We start from the raw sequence: 20,890 nt of genomic DNA, 5'->3' as shown, positions 1-20,890 counted from the left end.
GAGTTATCAGACACTATGATAGGTGTATGAGAGACAGAGAAATAAAATATTAAGTCCCAACCTCAAAAGTCTTATAACTTAGTAGAAGAACTACTCCATGCACACAAATAAGTAGCAGGCAAAGCAATGATGTCTTAACGTGGCACATGAGACTTTCGGGGGCAGAGCACATCTATTTGGAAATAATTATGTCAGACTGGTAGCGTGAAATTGGGATAATTTAGAAAAAAGCAACAGAATTCACAAGGCATAATCACAAAATGCAGGTGAGCAATGTATTCAGGCAAACATTTACCTAATTTAGAATGCATTAATTAGCATACAGAGATTATAAATGCCCTATTAAATGACTGTTTGTTGTTTCCGATATTATTCTTTGGTTTTTGGTCAATTCACTTACAGTGAAAAAGTAATCACCATAAATCCAAAGTTCCAACGTAAGTTAGCGTTGCTGTGAAAACCTACCCAAACAAACAAGAAAGCCTGGCGAATTATGAGTAAGGACTTTCAACCCAGTTTCAGGCCTTGTAGGTAGCTATTAAAGAGACAGTTGTTTAACAGGTATCTAGCTGTACTTAATAAATCCTTTGTGAGATTGAAAATCACAAAATGCTAAATTAATTATCCTCTTCATGTAATTTTAGCATCTCACTTCATTAAAAGTACCCAATACAATCTTATTGGTTATGTAGTCTATTTGCCAGACAAAAAAAGAGTTTAGGCAATCAATAGGACTTCATAAATTATCCATTTCCTTTCTATTTCAGCTTTAAAGATAAGTGTGTTTTTCATTTTAGAATCTTGCTTTTCAAAGATAACATTTATGAAGCTTGCATGATGAACTCTCATTGTCCTAAGCATTCTGAGAAGGGTTAAAAACAAGACTCATTCCTGCATCTTGCCATTTATTTGGTAAAAAAAAAAAAAATGTACAGGTATTCAAATTATTGAGACCATTCAGAAAGCAACGCATAACAAAGATGAGGTAGGTGATGTCCACCTTATTCAGTGCTGAGTGACTAGAATAAAGGACTGTGATGCCCTTGCTGATTCTGGCTTTAGGTATTTTCACTACTTTTTATGAATGTAATAGTTACTTATTGACAAAGAAAAGAGGATAAGTCTTTTCAGCTAAGAGGATGTGGAGTCAGTCAAGTCAAATGTGGGAAGAGAAGAAAATTTGGCAAGGGATTGTAATATCGCTGAGGAATGAGATAAGACCTTGCTGAAAAGGGACTAGAAAGAAGGAAACTATTTGTAAAGTACTTTGTTCATGAGCCTCTTCCTCTAAGAAGGCTATACATCACCCTTAGTGAATCTTTTTAAAATTTCAAATGTATACACTTGTAATATTAGTTGTTCAGTCCTTTCACCTAATATGCATATTTTATGTTTTGACTAAAGTTTAAGGAGTTAATATAAGACAATTGAGGGAACTTTGAGGTTAAACATCACCATAATAATCAACAAAACATGCTTTAGAGAGGAATGGTTTCATTTATAGTCAGTTACAGAAAAGAAATATCAATGAAATTGAAAATGAATCAAGTGGACATTTAAAAAATTTTATCTTTATTGTTGCAAGTATTAAAGATGTTCTTCCATTTTCCCCCATTGACCCCCTTTTAGATGTTTTATTTTACACTGAGAACTAAAAGTTCCTTTTACTGAACATTAACTGCTATATTAAGAAAGAATTAACCTGAAAAAGTAACTAATTGGATACTTAAAAAAAGAGGAAAAACCCAATATTCCTTTAGTGTGGTAAGTCCAAGTGACTGGGGAAAATGGAAAACTGAGAAGTTAGGAAGAGAATTTAATTTAAAATTCAAGTTCCATGCGAATTTAATTTAAGAGATTAGATGAAAGATGTTATACAACATACATGAATTCTTTTAGCGCCAAATATGGGGTACTGTTTTATGTCAGGTGTTATTTTTCAGTTTGACATCCTATAATTAAGAAAACCATTAACTGTGTTCTTTTTAGGGACATCAGCCCCAAAACCTTTCAGGAAATGGTAGTGTCATTTTTTTTTTCTGAAGGGAGAACTGGGAAAATATTTATCATTTGATTTAAAAGTGAGGGGGCTGTTTTTTACTTTTTATCTGATGCTTATCTGGGAATCCAAAGTGGAGAAGAAGCTGCTTCTCCTCAGCCTTGCACTCAGGTGTGCTTTTCACCTCCACTGAGTGTTAAGGCAGCAGTGACAATCAAGGCCTCTCCTCACAGCCCACATGCCCCTGCGTGCAGCTGATTTCTGACATCTGTAAGAGATCACCCCCCTGTCATTGCAAACTGACAAATTTGAAAATACCTCAATACTTTCTTTCTGAAACTGTGTTCTATTGAAATCTGATTAACATCTTGTCATTCTGTCAGAATAATGTTCCCTGATAATTTGGGAAAACGTACACACTCCAAAAACTCCCCGTGGAATCTCAGAATGCACTTATAAGTAAAGATTTACACAGAGTCTAGACTATGACTGGCATTGTTCTACTAGCTTCTGGGAAAACTCTGATGTGCAAGACCAACCATGCTCTGCCTTCAAGGAACACACAGTCTGAGGAGCTGTGGTGCAGAGAGATGATAGACAAGTGAACAAATGAATAAACAGGAAAGTTTCAGCTTGTAATGCGATGGAGATAGGGATGAAAGAGGGCAATGGGATAGGGTGATATCCAGCCATGTCTCTCAGAAGAGACCAAATGTGAGCTGAATCTTGAGTCACTAGTAGGAGCCAGAAATAAGAAGATCCTTAGGATTCTCTTTGTAAGTGCAAATTTTTGAGTTCGAGCAGGTTTTGTGTATTCCAGAACAGAGCAAGGGCTTGTGGAGATTATGAATGGGGGAGGAGGTCGGTGATGGGTTCAGACCACGTGCAGTAGCCAGATACCTTGCGGTTCTGTAGGCCATGTGACCAAGTAAGATGAGAAGAAATGAGAGGATGTAAAAGTAGGGAAGTGATGTGATTTACATTTTAATACTTACATTCACAGTTTTGTGTAAAATGGATTGTACAAGGGCAAGAATGGGTATTGGAAGATGTTAGGAGATCATTCTGTTGCCCATTCAGAGGCAATAATGGCTTGGATCACAGTGACGTTAGTGGAGACAGAAAAGAGTAAACACATTTGAGATCTTTTCTGGGTGTAGAGCTGACAGGTGGATGGTGGGATATGGAAAAATAGAGAATAAAAGCTGACTTTTAGGGTTTTGGCTAACTGAAACAGATAAATGGTAGAAGAACCTCTTACTGAAGTGGTTAAACTAACATTCAAACAGGTCAGGGGTATACAGTCCTGGAATCTAAAAGTCAATTTTGAACATGTTGAATTTGTAATGCCATTATAGACACATGCTACGGGGAGTCCTGAATTGTATAGATGTGCCTTCAAATTTATTTGAAATGTAACCATCCCCCTTTCCTTTTTCTTTCTATCCTCTCATGAAACATCATTTGATAAGCATTAGGTACATAAGGTTAAGAATCAGCACTTAGGATTTTTCAGTTTCTCTTCACTTCCATTGTAAGCATTTGCAGTTGGATTTTTTTAGTTCTTACTTTTCAGTTTAAAACCTCCAAATGCTTATTACTTTATGAGCCATCTCACAGAGGTGAGTAAGAAGAGAGAACAATCAGGCTGTGTTTTGAAGCCAGGTGCTGAAAGATCAGCCTGTCTCACCATCAGGTAATGGGCTTCCTTACACAATAGTGTCATGCTGGGGACAGTCAAGTTTCCCTTCAGCAATGTAACACATTACCAGAGTTTCTGGACCCAGGAGAATTAAAATTGTGAAGGATAAATTGCTAGATTCCTGGGTTTACTTTGTGATATACACTTCCTCTTGCCATACACACTGAGTTGCCACCGTATTCACCTGCAAGAAAACCCTGTCTCCCATGTATGGGCCAAATGATATATTTTAGTGAAATATTGTTTCAATCTATTTTCGCCTCTTGATCAGTAACTGGCAACAATATAGATAGGATGAAGAACAAAGACCACACGTTAGATTATGTACTCATCCACAAGGTCATGAATATTTTGATAATAAAACTGTCATTTCAGTGACTGTTCTGGATTGATTATTACTGATCGATAAAGCTATCTATAGGAAGAGTTGGGGGGAAAGAATTCTGGCCCTGGCTTTGAGGTCATCTAATGTAGTAATGACAAAATCTGAGAGTTCAGATTTTTATTGAGTTAGAGGTTACCCAGGAAACTAGAATAAATTATAAAAGAGAAAAAAATCAAAATAAAAAAATGATTTAAAAATCAGAATTAAAAGTGGAAACATGTTATGATAAGGCTAAGAATGTTTTTAAAAGTTGGTAAGTTAAGACAAAGTTTAAATTTTAAAAAAATTAATAATAAAAGAAAACCAAGACTAACAAAGACACAATTTCTTAAACCCCTATAAATTAAACACAGATCACCGGAATAATACTAAAAATATGAAATGACACAGAATGACTACAATTGCCATACAAATGATTAGAAGTTAAAAAAGATAAAATACAAATCAATTAAAGAACAGGTTAATGAGGTAACATTTGAGTTTCAAACTGTAACATCCTCATGCAGAGACAGCCAGGGACCTTTGCACCAAGATATTGCAAATATTTATTATCTTCCCACTCAGTGTCCTCAGCAGAAGGGCTCCTGCAGAGGGACCTTGGGCAGGTCACCTTCTCGTAGCTGCCGAGGAATCATCATTTTGCATCCACAAGACACTGAAGCCTCTTGGTCTAGGTAAGAGTTATTTGGGTGCCGCTGTATACCTGAGGATCAACCCTTGGGTGATTCTTCCCTTCTTTTTAGGGTTTGAAAGGAAACTACAACCTGCCAGAATCTCTAAGGAGATTCTGAATCCACAGGAATGCATTCCTCGAATGCAGGACTGCCCTGTGTGTCATTGCTTAGTCCCACAGACTGACAGGAGCCATGCGCATGTACTTCCCCCTGTACAAACTGGCCAAAGAATCCCTTTGAGTCTATGATTAAGGCTTTCCATCAGAAGCCAAACTATAAATCTATCATCATGTCCTGAATTTAGTTCACCTATTTCTTCCCCAAATCCCTTATTTTTAAAGTAATATTCTCATATAAATCATAATAAACATCCTCCACCTTGTCTTATACTTTTAAAAGATTCTTCCACCTAATTTTAATCATATAACAATCTTATAATATAGAAGGTTTATAAATACTGGCTCCATTTTATAAATGAGAAAATTGAGAAAAGAAAAGATAAATAAGTTGCCTAAATTAATATTTATAATTAAGGATTAGAATTGAACCTTAATCTATGTTATATGAATTCCAGACTACTACATTTCGCACAGAATTATGTAATTAAAATCATTTATACATATTTCAGGACATTAATGGAAACTTTTTGTCAATAGTTTTAAAATTTAATTTTAGTCTTCAATCTGTCACTCTATTATAATCCTTATCCTCTGTATTGTTTGTACTCCACTACTTGGTTTCTCCAATCTTCAAGTACTGAAAGAAAAAAATAGGAGAGACCGAAAAATGGCGGCGGAGTGAACGGAGCTACACAGACCGTCTCCCAGAACCAAACTGGAATTACAACTATAACACAGACAAATCGACGGGAAAAACCAACAGAAAAGCAGCTTGCGAGGACCATACAACGAGGGACACTGACTCCATCCCGGTAGGCTTGCGAAGGCGCGAGACGGGGCTGGGAGCCCAAGGTCGGCAGCTCGGCAGCGGCCTTAGCTATAAGCGGCGCCCGCGGGTTACACTCCCAGGCGGCCCCACAGCGCAGCCGGGACTGAGGCTAAAACAGCCACAGCCACTCACCTTGGGCTCCGGCAGAGGGAGGGCAGACTGGACTGGAACTGTGTCGGGACACTCGGGGTTTGGAGGGCTCTCGGAGCTTTGGCTGAGTGCAGCCACTCAGGACGGTGGCCACATTGCTTCTTCCCAGGGCTCTGAGAGAGGCAGCAGCCCCTCCCTCGGAGATCCAACCCCACCCTGTGGGCCATTGAAGTGTTAATTGAGGCTCACTAAGGACCAGCATCTGCCCCACCCTCGTGAAAGCCCCTTGGCTGAGCACCAGAGGGAGTTTTTCAATCAACTGACAACCCAAAACTCATCAATTAACCTAGACTGCTAGCTTCCAGGCAAAAAGCTAGAGGATAACAGTACGTTTCCTGGGCTGGCAGCTTTAACCAGGAAAGTAAGACTTGACAGTGGTGTTCAACGCGGGTCCTCCCTCGCTCATCTAAACACAGGAGAGGGAGCCACAAACAGCAGAACACCAACACCCACAGGGAGAACTTGACAGGCTCCAAAGCCCAGAGTGATAGCTAAAATGGTGAAACACAGAAACAGAAGCCAAATGAAAGAGCAAACCACCTCCACCGAAGATGAGATCAATGTGGAGCAATTAGGCATGTTAACAGAGCTAGAATTCAGAGCCATGATCTTGAGGAAGCTGAACAGCATGAGTAAGGACATAGAGACACTGAAAATAAGCCAAATGGAAATTAAAAACCAACAAGAAGAGATAAAAAATGACATATCCGAAATGAAAAACACATTGGAAGGTTTAAAAAGCAGAGTAGGGGAAGCTGAGGACCGGATCAGCGAATTAGAAGACAGGGTAGAAAAAATCAACCAATCAGAAAAACAAAAGGAAAAAACTATTAAAAAACAGGAAGACAGCTTAAGAGAACTATGGGACAACTGGAAACGTAATAATATTCGCATCATAGGAGTCCCCGAAGAAGAAGAAAAGGAGCAAGGGATAGAGAATATATTCAAAAAAATAGTGAGAGAAAACTTCCCTAATTTGGTGAAGGAAGAAGGCATTCAAGTTCAAGAAGCACAGAGAGTCCCAAGTAAGAAGAACCCAAACAGGCCCACACCAAGACACATAGTAATTAAAATGCCACAAATTAAAGACAAAGAGAGAATCCTAAAAGCAGCAAGAGATAAGCAACAGGTTACCTACAAAGGGAACCCCATAAGGCTCTCAGCTGACTTCTCACAAGAAACACTACAGGCCAGAAGGGAATAGCATGAAGTAATCAAAGTCATGAAAAACAAGAATCTGAATCCAAGACTACTCTACCCAGCAAGGCTATCATTCAAAATAGAAGATCAAATAAAGAGCTTCCCAGACAAAAAAAAGCTAAGGGAATACATTAGCACCAAACCAGCAATGCAAGAAATGTTAAAAGGACTGCTGTAATTAGCAGTAGAAATGGGAACAAAAATAGAACCACACTAAACAAAAATGGCAATAAATAAGTACATATCAATAATCACCTTAAACGTAAATGGACTGAATGCTCCCATAAAGAGACACAGAGTAGCTGATTGGATAAGAAAGCATGACTCATCTATATGTTGTTTACAAGAGACCCATCTCTCAACAAAAGACTCACATAGGTTGAAAGTGAAGGGATGGAAAAAAATTTTCCAAGCAAATGGAAAGCAAAAAAAAGCTGGGGTAGCAATTCTCATATCTGATAAAATAGATTTCAAAATGAAGACCATAACTAGAGACAAAGACGGCCACTACATAATATTGAAAGGATCTATCCAACAGGAAGATATAACCTTGATAAACATATATGCACCCAATATAGGAGCACCAAAATATATTAAAAATCTTCTGGAGGACTTCCAAGGAGAAATCGACAACAATACAATCATAGCTGGGGACTTCAACACCCCGTTGACAGCACTGGATAGATCCTCTAGGCAAAAAATTAGCAAGGAAACAGAGACTCTAAATGAAGCACTAGACCAAATGGATTTAATAGATATCTACAGAGAATTACACCCCAAAACTACAGAATACACATTCTTCTCAAGTGCACATGGGACATTCTCAAAGATAGACCACATGATAGGACACAAACTAAATCTCTACAAGTTCAAGAAGATTGAAATCATATCAAGCATCTTCTCAGATCACAATGGCATGAAACTAGAAATCAACTGCAACAAGAACATGCAAAGACATTTCAACACATGGAGGCTAAATAGCATGTTATTAAACAATGAATGGGTCACCGAGGAGATCAAGGAAGAAATCAAAAACTTCCTGGAAACCAATGAAAATGAACACACAACAACACAAAATCTATGGGATGCAGCGAAAGCAGTTCTGAGAGGGAAGTTCATAGCACTACAGGCCTACCTCAAAAAACAAGAAAAATTTCTAATTGACTGTCTAACCTCACAACTTAAAGAATTAGAAAGCAAACAAAAAGAAAACCCCAGAGCAAGTAGAAGGAAGGAAATAGTAAAGATCAGAGCAGAAATAAATGACATAGAGACCAAAAAAACAATTCAAAGGATCAATGAAACAAAGAGCTGGTTTTTCGAAAAGATAAACAAGATTGATGGACCCTTAGCTAGACTCACCAAGAAACAAAGAGAGAGAACCCAAATACACAAAATCAGAAATGAAAGAGGAGAAGTAACAACCAACACCACGGAAATACAAAAGATCGTTAACAACTACTATGAACAACTATATGGCAACAAATTCGACAATCTCAGCGAAATGGACAAATTTCTAGAAACACACAGTCTCCCAAAACTATTCCCGGAAGAGATAGAAAACTTGAACAGACCAATAACAACTAAGGAAATTGAAGAGGTAATCAAGACTCTCCCAGCAAACAAAAGCCCAGGCCCAGATGGTTTCACGGGGGAGTTTTACCGAACATTCAAAAAAGAACTAACACCCATTCTCCTCAAACTATTTCAAAAAATTCAAGAAGAAGGAAGACTTCCAAACACGTTCTATGAGGCCAGCATAATTCTAATTCCAAAACCAGAAAAAGACACTACGAAGAAAGAAAACTACAGGCCAATATCCCTGATGAACATAGATGCCAAAATCCTGAACAAAATACTAGCAAATCGGATCCAGAAATACATCAAAAAAATTATTCACCATGACCAAGTGGGATTCATTCCAGGGATGCAAGGCTGGTACAATATTCGCAAATCAATAAACGTGATACACCACATAAACAAAATGAAGAATAAAAACCACATGATCATATCAATAGATGCTGAAAAAGCATTCGACAAAATCCAGCATCCATTTCTGATAAAAACGCTCAGCAATGTAGGAATAGAGGGATCATATCTCGACATAATAAAGGCCATATATGAAAGACCTACAGCCAACATCATACTCAATGGACAGAAACTAAAAACATTTCCATTAAGAACAGGAACAAGACAGGGATGTCCACTTTCGCCACTCTTGTTTAACATTGTACTGGAAGTCTTAGCCACAGCAATCAGACATGAAGAAAAAATAAAAGGGATCCAAATTGGAAAGGAGGAAGTGAAACTGTCATTATTTGCAGATGACATGATATTGTACATAGAAAACCCTAAAGACTCCATCAAAAATCTATTAGACTTAATAAATGAATTTGGCAAAGTAGCAGGATACAAAATTAACGTCAAGAAATCGACGGCATTCTTGTACATCAATGATGAACTCACAGAAAGAGAAACTGAAAAAACAATCCCATTTACCATCGCTCCAAAAAAATTACGATACCTAGGAATAAACTTAACCAAAGAAGTAAAGGACCTATTTGCAGAAAACTACAGGTCATTGAAAAAAGAAATAGAGGAAGATATAAAAAAGTGGAGGAACATACCCTGTTCATGGATTGGAAGAATTAACATAATTAAAATGTCCATACTACCCAAAGCAATCTATAGATTCAATGCAATCCCCATCAAAATACCAACGACATATTTCATAGAACTAGAACAAATACTTCAAAAGTTCATATGGAACCAAAAAAGACCCCGAATAGCCACAGCAATCTTGAAAAAGAAGAACAAAGTTGGAGGGATCACATTACCAGATATCAGGTTATACTACAAAGCGACTGTAACCAAAACAGCCTGGTACTGGCACAAGAACAGGCATATAGACCAGTGGAACAGAACTGAAAACCCAGAAATGGACCCAAGGCAATACGCTCAATTAATATTTGACAAAGGTGGCAAGAGTATACAGTGGAGTAAAGACAGCCTCTTTAATAAATGGTGTTGGGAAAATTGGACAGCTACATGCAAAAAAATGAAACTCGACCATCAACTTACACCATACACAAAAATAAACTCAAAATGGATAAAAGACTTAAATGTGACCCGTGAATCCATAAAAATTCTAGAAGAAAATGTAGGCAACAAAATTTCGGACATCATACGGAGCAGAATTTTCACTGATACATCACCTAAGGCAACAGAAATAAAGGAGAAAATGAACACATGGGACTACATCAAACTCAAAAGCTTCTGCACAGCAAAAGAAACGATCATCAAAATGGAAAGGCAACCCACTGTATGGGAGAACATCATTGCCAATGATGTATCAGATAAGGGGTTAATTTCCAATATATACAGAGAGCTCACACAACTCCACAAAAGGAAGACAAAGAACCCAATTAAAAAATGGGCAGAGGAGCTGAATAGACACCTCTCCAAACAGGACATACAAATGGCCAAGAGACATATGAAGAAATGCTCAACATCACTAATCATCCGAGAGATGCAAATTAAAACAACAATGAGGTATCACCTCACACCTGTCAGAATGGCCGCCATCAACAAATCATCAAACAACAAGTGTTGGCGAGGGTGTGGAGAAAAGGGAACTCTAATACACTGCTGGTGGGAATGCAGACTGGTGCAGCCGCTATGGAAAACAATATGGTGCTACCTCAAAAAATTAAAAATTGAACTTCCATTTGACCCAGTGATCCCACTGCTGGGAATATACCCTAAGAAGCCTGAAACACCAATCAGGAAGAATATATGTACCCCCATGTTCATAGCAGCACTATTTACAATAGCTAAGATCTGGAAACAGCCCAAGTGTCCACCAGTAGACGAATGGATCAAAAAGCTGTGGTACATATACACAATGGAGTACTATGCAGCGGTAAGAAAGAAAGATCTCTTATCCTTTGAGACGACATGGAGGGACCTGGAAAGTATTATCCTAAGTGAAAGAAGCCAAGCAGAAAAAGACAAATACCACATGATCTCACTTATATACGGAATATAATGAACATAACAGTCTGAGGAATACAGTAGACCCAGACACATGGAAGTAGGGCACAGACTGACATCCCTCAGAAGAGGGGATGGGGGGTGGGGGGGTGGGAAGAGATAAACCACAGAACTTATATGCATGTATGCATGACCAATGGACATGGACAACTAAGCCGGGGACAGGGTGGAGGGGGTGGGGTGGGGGGTGCCAATGGGGTAAAAAGGTAAAATATCTGTAACAAAAAAATAAATAAAAATTCATAAAAAAAAAAAAAAAAAAAAAAAAAAAAGAAAAAAATATGTTACTATAAAGTAATATACTATAAAGAAAATTACTATAATGCTTGAGTCCTTGATCTAAGAATTTAAAGTTTTATTTTTTCTAAAGAATTTAATTCTGGAAAAGACTATACCAAATTTATTTTGGGGATCCATATATATATATATATATATATATATATATATATAATTTTAACAGTCTAACTTAGAAAATGTAAACATTTTATTATGTCTGACACTATTCTCCTTTTGAATATTAATACAAATAAAAATCATTAATAACAGAAAGATCTGAAGTGATCAAATGGGCACAGTAGGAGTCACATCAAGGTGACCTCCTGGAACTGGTCTGACACAGCTAGACCTCAGTGTTGTCAGCAGCTTGCTAGGTGCTCAGCGCGAGGCTGTGTTATCTCCTGCTGGACCTGACACACCACAGAGAACATTAACATCAGCCAAGGTCATGCTAAGACTGTGGTAGGTGAGATAAAACAAGGCTACTTCATAGACAAAATCAGTCACAGTGCAACATACAAAGTTCCAAAGATTCTCTTCTCTTAGCTAATAATGTGAGTGAGCACCACTCCGTTACCAATGATAGCTCATCTTCCTCCGCCTAGATAATTTATTAAGATACCCAGTCAATGAATATTCCCCCCTTCCTGATGTTATCGAATTCAGAATAAAGCCGCACATTCTTAAACCCTTCCTGAAATCACCCAACACAAACATAAACTCTTAATAAGTCTTTTCTGCACCCCCTTACTGAGATGCCCCACAGTCCCCATGTTGATTTTCCCTCACTGCCAAGAACAGCACACTCCACGGGGGTGTCAGCCCGATGGACTCTGACTGGAGTGCATTGCTAGAATAATGATAATACTTATACATTGTTTGCTATTTACCAAGTTCTCTCCCTTCTAGTCCTCTCCCAGTCCTATGAAGTGGTGTTACTATTTGTTCCCATTTTACAGGTGAAGAAACTAGGAATCAGAGAAGTAGCACAGATACTAAAAGGTGAGGTCTAAGTTTAAAAGTCCAAATTCCTTTCACTACACCACATCAATGTATTATTAAATATATTCAGAAAAATGTCCTATAAAATTGTGGGATGAGTGCTAGAAATCTGGATATGTACATGTCAAGAAAATCTATTCATTAGTAAATTATTGGATACTCTCAGGTACAAAGTTGCATGGAGAGATTAATAGGAAATGGTAGAAAATTCCCTTGACCTGAAATACATCAATGAATACTACTATACACTTGATACTCAATTAGTAACCACAATGAAATTCAGAGAAAACAGAAAAATAGGGTGGACTACCAGAAGTTCTAAGTTTGTTGAGATATAAGAAACAGATCACAAAGACCATTGAACATACATGTACATAGACACTCCCTTTTGTAATATCACATGTCATTACTAGTATACATGAGAAAAGGTGGAAAATGAGGTCACATTATGTTCATGAGTCAGTGAATGAATCATAGTGAATTCCTTTGCTGCTCTATACCTCTGGCCCACCTTCTCCTAACTAACATGGGTCTCTATTCTAAGACATAGTACACAAATTAGTAACAAATAACTCAAACTAGATTAATACCATATCTACCCTGTACTTTTCTATCTTTTCTCCATATATGGATCGTAGGCAAATGGTTTACCCTAACCTCAAAAGAAGTCAGAGAATGTTAAACACTGATGATGGGAAGTACTTGATCAAAATACAATGTTATTTATTTACAAGCTGATATCAAAACTTACATACATAAAACATATTTTATTATTTGACACAAACAATACACATTATTTCTACATAACATTCACTTCATTATAGTGGTGTCAGATGTGTTTCCTAAAGCAGGATGTGAGAATCCCGTCCTGACATGGTCCCGCATGAAAATGTCATTGTCCATTACCGCAACCCAAATGGTCAACTCCATATCTATTGTTTCAAATGTTTCTTTTGTCTTCACAAATGGCCTAACCAGGGAGAATAAAGTGTAGGCCACTAATCAGGGAGAACAAAGTGTAGGCTATGGCCCACTGTTTCCAATAATGATGTACTTTCTACCACAGTGTTACCCCTTAAAATTATGTCTTAGGAATCTCAGGCAGGATGGCTACAAGAATTGTAGGTTGAACCCACTGAGTTTTCAAATCATTGAGGTAGAATATTTTATGTTTTTCAGAACTGCATTCACATTTCCACATGCTTATGTCTGAATCCTATGTAGAAATTGTAAATTTCTTGAGATCAGGACTATATATTCTTCTAAGTAGTGTCTTACATCTTGTCACTACTTGATGATGCTTTTTATGTTTAATGAAGATACCTGAATTTAGTGATAAGACAGTTAGTTCTAGGAAGAATTCCAAATGCTTATACCAAGTAAATGTTACATATTTCAAAAGCATAATGCCAACATTTTTGGCAGACAGTTAGAAAATTAAGATAGAACATGGTAAGAATTTTACATATTTTGTAATGCAACTCAAGAATGGAAATAAGAATCATAAATGACACACAATAAACTCATTGAGTACTAAAGGTGGCTGGGCCCATAACTTATAAGGTAATATGAGCTAGGCCAGATTTACAGACGATATAAACATACCTTCCAAAACTTAAGAACCTGCACAAAAGAAAGCCACCCACTTTTTACGTTCGCAGACTGAGTCCAATGATGGTGTAACACTGTCAAAACACAAGTAGCCTGAAAACACATGTGGTTCCTACTTGTGTGATAAAAGCAACACCTATATCAGCTTAGGAAAAGGAGTTTTCTTATCTGAACTCTAACAACTTAGCATCCCTATCTACTGAAATCCAAGCATTTCATCCTTACAAAAGTTGATGGGAAGTAGACTGAGAGAAACCTGGGTGATACTATTTTAACTGATCAGTGCCATTTTGCCTCTGCACTGGAGATCGACTGAGGTAAGAGAAGTAACAAAAATGAATATATTAAGAGAGATTCTAGAGTTAGCTCTTACTTTCTTATTTCCCCATGTTCCACCTTTCCACACTCCAAGAGCAATTAAGAGGGAACTATATTGATTCTCTATAAATGTCACAGCTCAGCACTTAAAAAAAGATTCTAAAATTTGTATAAGCTACCCCAAATATTTGGGGAAAAGGCAGGGCATAAATTTATATGTTTGTGTCTGTGTGTCTTGCCTATCAGTACATTCATAGAGAGAAACAGAAATAAGACAGAACATAGCTGATTTCATAAATAAAGTTTCTGGGATTAACCTGCAAATAAATAGTCATGATTTTTGACTCACCAATAGTCATAATTACATGAACATTTAATTGTATGAGTTATATTAATAATTTATAGAATCCATAAAACTCTAGGAGAATAATGTTATCAATATAAATATTATATCTTTAATATATATTCCTAAGTATAGGCACCTACTAGTCTTTCTCTGAACTAAAAGGAAACAAATAAACTTGTTAGATGGCGGTTGCTATCTACATTTTGGGTGGTTTTTCATAGTCTTAAGGTATTTTAGATACTTAAAATTTCCGGAAGAACTTTGAATCACTGTCTCATAATAGAGGATATTAAATGGGGAAGTTAGAGTACAAATGAGACTGAGTGTGAGTTGGATAATGGGGTTTGTAGCACATTACTTGCAGCCCAGTTCTGGTGCTTGCATGGAGTCTATTTAACTAAATGGGCCTATGAGAAAATCTCCTAAGGGGTAGAAAGATGATTATGTATTTTGGTCTCTGTCATTCTTGCTACGCTTTTTCATCTGCTACTCATGTCTGTCTCTTCCTCTAAACTGTTTTTCCTGGCCTTGAGAGATTCTGTCATTTGTGTGTGTGTATTTTCTCCCATAAATTGCAAACCTCTTAGAACTGGAGATCAGTCTTTCTCATTTTGTAGGCTTTGTTTTATGCTTGAATGTTTCAATAACCTAAATAACAGCATGTTAAAGATGTATCTCTGTAATAGTGGGTGTAATTATTAAAGATAGGTAACATGTAATTTAATAGTTTTAAAGGAAAGAAGAACTTAACATAAATACACTCTAAAAACAAATTCTAGCCATAGCCAGTTTTGCTCAGTGGTTAGAACATCGGCCTGCAGACCAGAGAGTCCCGGGTTCGGTTCCCGCTAAGGGTTCGTATCTCAGTTGCAGTTTGTCCCCAGCCCGTGTTGGGGTTGTGTGGGTGGCAACAAATGTGTCTCTTTCACATCGATGTTTCTCTCTCTTTCTTCCTCCCTCACTCCCTCCCGCTCTATCTGAAGATAAATGCAAAAATGTCCTTGGGTGAGGATAAAAACAAACAAACAAAAACAGATTCTATAGTCTTCATAATTGCAATGATTATGTCATTTATGACCTAACCATTTGATTCCTCTAGCAGTGACTAGAAGATTTTATTTCCTAGCAAATATTTATCATTTTCATACATGGTCATTTGCACATTTTCACTCTTTGAGTGTGAGAGAATAACATCGAAAGGACTGCCTCTACACCAGTCTCTCTAGTTATATTATAAAGGCAGCAGTCAATCTCAAATCTTTGAGACTCATAATTTTCCCAGGATGAAAAACCACATGTAGATAAAATCTTAGTGGAAAGCATTAATATACATATTTATGAAATCCAATAAAGTGAGTCAAGCCTGGTTCTCAGTTAAGGAAATAGTCACCACTGCATATGACGAAATCAAGAAGGCTACCAGATTTAAGCAAGAAAATATAACCAAAATGCACATTTTTTCCAATGTGACAGAATGAAGGCTGTGCTCTTAATATTTCTTAATACATGTCAGGGTCCCTATACAAAGTACACAAATACAAAGATCAACAATTGTAGAACACGCTTACCTGGGCAGAGAGCAATATTACAAGGCTTATGATGTGTTTCAGGTCCTTCACATGGCCTTCCCCCATACTGAGGAGGTGTGCACGACCTTGTTCTTGTTCTTTGGCCTCGACCACATGTAAATGAACACAAACTCCATGGTGACCACTCCTCCCAAACTCCATGTACTGTAATAAAGCAAAGAAGCTTCAACAACAAAAGCAGAGAGGTAAAGTCCAAATTTTTTTTCTCCTTATAATTAAGAAAATAAACTCATCAAATAGACAAGTATGAAGATATTTTAAAAATTTAGTTAATGTTCTTATTTGCCACAAAATGTAAACAGTAATTAGAATATTAGTAATTAGGAAAAGTGCATGTACTTTTTCTGTATTTAAAGTTATTCATATTATAAAATTTAATTTTTTTTGTTCCTCAATGGAAATGTTGTTTTTAACTAAAAATAATGTCAACTAAGGTAGTATGAGAAAAGTGAATTTCTGATAATAGAGATAATCCTCTGGAGTTAAATTTGCATTTAAACAGATAAGGGCCAAACTAATTCTTCCAACAAAGTTTCAGGATTAATGACCTTGACCGTATCAGGAAAAAAAAAATCTGAAAATTGATGGCACATATTTTAAACAGCTTTTTAACTTCAAATTAAAAAAAAGAAAAAAACTAAACGTATTTTTGCCATTTAAAAACATGGTTGTCTAAACTGTTTTTTGAATAAGAGGGATATTTCAATAATTGTATCTACTTACATAAGAGTCTCCTGTTTACACTGTTTTAAAAGGAGTGGCAAATACGAAGATCTCTTTCTAATAGTCATGAAACCAGAAGATGGCACTAGGAATCCTCCTAATTAATAAACAAGTCTACAGAAAACAAATGATCTAATTAAGATTATGCCTAATATAATTTATCTATATAGCAATAGTTCAAGTATGTTATTGCAATAAATTAACACTTAATCAGAAATACTAACACTATTTATTCCTCCATAATAACCTTTGTCAATAAATATTGACATTTTTTTCAAAATCCATTAGGGTTCAAAGGTTTGAGCCTTTCCTTGAGTTGTTAAATCACCAATCTCATCCTAATTCTTAATATTTGGGATGGTAAGTAATAGCACTCCACAGATAATACAATTCATTTTTAAAAAGCTGGGCAACATGTGCTTTTTGCTGCAAAAGTTCCTGTGTTACCTCTAGTCTTACCATGATGTTTTTGAAGTTCATGAGCAAATGTTTGATATGACACCACTAAAATGAGTAGGGTAAGTTGAAATTTATAACAGAAGATGATAAAATGATGTTCATTTCTCCTCAACATTTGTAGGGGTAAGCAAAAGTCCATATAAAGTGTCAGAGGAGTTATATGAGTATATATAGCATATCTATATTTTTTGATGTATATGCTAAACAAGTTGTTATTATAAAAACATATATGTAACACCTTAATTACAAGGCACCATTTGCTTCTATTTATACTACTGAGTTGCTCTAACTGGTTATAAAAATATGTTTAAATACTGGAAAAATTAGCCAAATTTGAGTAACATTCAATGATAAATTCTTTAAGATTCTATAAAACTTGCTGAAAAAATATTTCAAGAACATATAGATAAAGAGTAAATGAGTGTGATAAATTACAATGTACATTTTTCCCATTTAAATTTTAGATAACTGAAGTCAATTTATATTTATTGAAATAAGAATAAATAGTAAGTCTGTATTTAATCTAAGGAAAAAGTACACATATACATATATTTACATATATATAAAGTCAATTATAGCAAAATATTTTAAAAGTAATTTATAGGAATATGTTTTGTGTTAAATGTATACCTTTAATCAATATTTGCATTGATTTCTAATTACCAATATCTCTCTACTTACTAACACCCTTTTTCTTCCTATTTTCAATATAAAGTGTTAATAGACTATATGGTATTCACATTGCTGGTTCTGTCCATTTTCTTTTAATCAAATACCACTGCTCTATATGTATTAAATAATCTCAGGGAAAAAAAAGATGCTAAATGGGCAGATTTTTTCAATTAATCTCAAAGAAATGTTGATTACGTTTGATGGTTTAGTTAAATTACAAAGCTGTAATCCTCTGAAAGGTAATGATACTTACTACTTTTTAACAGTCATTGTTGTAGATGAAATTTTGTGACTTTTATATTATTTTTAAAAAGCAAAAATACCTTTTATTTGAAAAGAACACAAAATTATTAATAAATTTTTATTTTAGATATTGTTGAATTAGTAAAAAATTATAGCATATATCTTAAATTTTATAGACACTATTCAAAGGATATATGGTAAAAATTAGATTTTTTCATTTTAGGCAAAAATTACATAAATTCTTTTATTTTTCAGTAAAGTATGAAAATCTGTAAATGATCTAATCAATTTCAAAAATTTATCTAATAAAACTAAGACGTTTAAGTCTAATTGATCAGTTTTTATAGTTTTCTTCTTTACTTAGACACTAATTATATTATTATATCTCTGTGCCACCCGGAGATGAACTGAGAAATACACAATTTGAAAATTATATTACTACCAGATTTTTAAATAAGCATACAAATTATCTTATTTAGGTTGGAATATATAAAATAATTCCTTTAAGTAAAAGGTTTTTTTTTCCCTTAAGAATAAATGGATTTTAAAAATGCCACTTACAAAAAAACATTTCCAAATAAACTTGTAAAGGATTAAAATACATGTGGAGTAGGCCAGTGATTTTCAACCAGGAGCAAATTTGCCCCCTGGGGGACACTGGGCAACAGTCCGAGAGATTTTAATTGTCACAGTTCAGGGCAAGGAGGAGAGCTGCTAGCATCTACAGGGCAGAGGCCAGGGATGCTGCTAAATACCTCTCAATGCTCAGGCCAGCCCCCCAGAACATTTATTTAGGTCAAATATCAGTAGTACCAATGTTGAGGAACCCTGGAAGAGGCCATAAAACTATAACTCAGAAATCAGGACAGTAAAGAATTTAATGTGCTTCCTATTTTTCTCGATTTACTTTCTGTTAACACCTACCATGTTCTTCTCTGAGTAATAAGAGATTTTGAAGAGACTACAATGTCAAGCAACAATTTTGCAACAGGATCATTATCTTAGGTTCAATATTAGAAGTATGACATTATTATGGAATTTAACTAAAAAAAAAAACCTTCTTTTGAAATTTGAATAATATAGGTAGAAGGTAACTGATTTATAACACTGTTGATTATTAGCCTTTTATAGTACAAATAAATATAAGCTCTAATTCTATCATTCCACATATTTTGTGGAAAGTGACTTTCATACTCAGTTTGTCCTTTGTGCTTTTTATTAATTAAGTGCCAAATACATTTGAGTATCCACTGTGTGACAAGTAAGTTGTTTATTTCTGAGCTCATTTTCTTCGTGGGAATTTTAGTAATTTAAAGTATTATTTTAGAAATATATTTACACTGTGTAAAGTACTATTTAAGCTGTTAAATTTATTTTTGTCACTGTTTTCATTATATATTATATTGAAAAGAAACACATATTTACCAGAATGGCAAATAACAACAAAATATTGAACACAAGACATTTCATAACAAATACAATAACCATATAAAAGATGTGACAATGACCCATAGTGCAATAATTATTCTACATTTTTAAAATAATGAAGTTACCAAATTATTCTTCTTGTTTGAAAAATAAAAATTATCAAAACTCTTTTCATGCTCTTTACTTTAATATCTGAACTATAACAATGATTAAAAGATACATATGTCTTATTTTCTTTGGTTATTTAACCAAATTTAGAAAGACAAACCTATACGTGTAGGATGGTGAACAGAAATTAGTCATTAGTATACACTTTAGTAGATATAATGGTAGGAGGTTTAAAAACTTGAGAGAAAATTTTACAACCATAGAATATTGTTTGGTTTTCTGGTCATAAGACACAGACTGAAAGGGAGCCTTCACTGGGCCCACTGCAGATGCTCTCTGTGCCCAGTGGAAGGACTAAGCAACAGTCTCTGGCAGAGGAGTGGAGACGTCCAACCAAATGACTGTGCATAACTAGTGCTGGGAAGTCAGCTCTGAATAGAAAATTGTAGGGAACACCTTAGCACCCACGCAGACCTCCTTTGGGGCATCTGTTTGCCATTAAACACTACCCTTGGGTGTTGAAACGATCTTGAGTATTTGGAGGATGCTGACAAAATAAATCTATATATCAAGTACAGCTTAATTTTCTGTGGACACTTTTCTCATTATCAAGGGGAGGAAACTTGACCCTGGAACCCTTAACATGAACAGGGACCAGTTTAAGGACTAGTCTAAATAATGTACTCTACGCACACCTGGCTGAAAATTCATAAGTATTTACCCATGAGGTTGTTTTACCCATAAAATTTAGAAATTTTCCAGTTCGTATAATCCCCAGCTCCTTCCTCTCCTTGTTTCCCTCCTCTTGACTAACGTGCTTGCTTATGTCATCTTTTTTTAACGCCATCCCCTTTCCATGACCAATTTAAGAATTTTTTTCTTTCTGAATCTTTTTATTTTTCACTTGACCCTTTTTCTCATGTAACCTAATTTTCTCATTTATTTTTCTTGTTTTCAGTGGAAATTACTCTTCTGCCTCCCCTTCTTTCTAGCTTTCTGTGCTG

General features: G+C 35.7%; 1 protein-coding gene across 2 annotated transcripts in view; it reads right to left on the bottom strand.

Annotated features, from left to right (window-relative positions):
* ADGRB3 (adhesion G protein-coupled receptor B3) overlaps nucleotides 1-20,890 on the bottom strand; it is a 689,955-nt gene that overhangs the window by 387,467 nt on the left and 281,598 nt on the right. For both annotated transcript variants that reach the window (XM_036248276.1, XM_036248277.1), the window contains one exon: nucleotides 16,233-16,397. In XM_036248276.1, coding sequence (XP_036104169.1) covers nucleotides 16,233-16,397 — 165 coding nt within the window. The remainder of the gene's footprint in view (nucleotides 1-16,232; nucleotides 16,398-20,890) is intronic.

Source organism: Molossus molossus, unplaced genomic scaffold, assembly GCF_014108415.1.
Source record: "Molossus molossus isolate mMolMol1 unplaced genomic scaffold, mMolMol1.p scaffold_m16_p_8, whole genome shotgun sequence".
Classification (NCBI taxonomy): Eukaryota; Metazoa; Chordata; class Mammalia; order Chiroptera; family Molossidae; genus Molossus; species Molossus molossus.
This window is presented reverse-complemented; position numbering and strand designations above follow the sequence as displayed.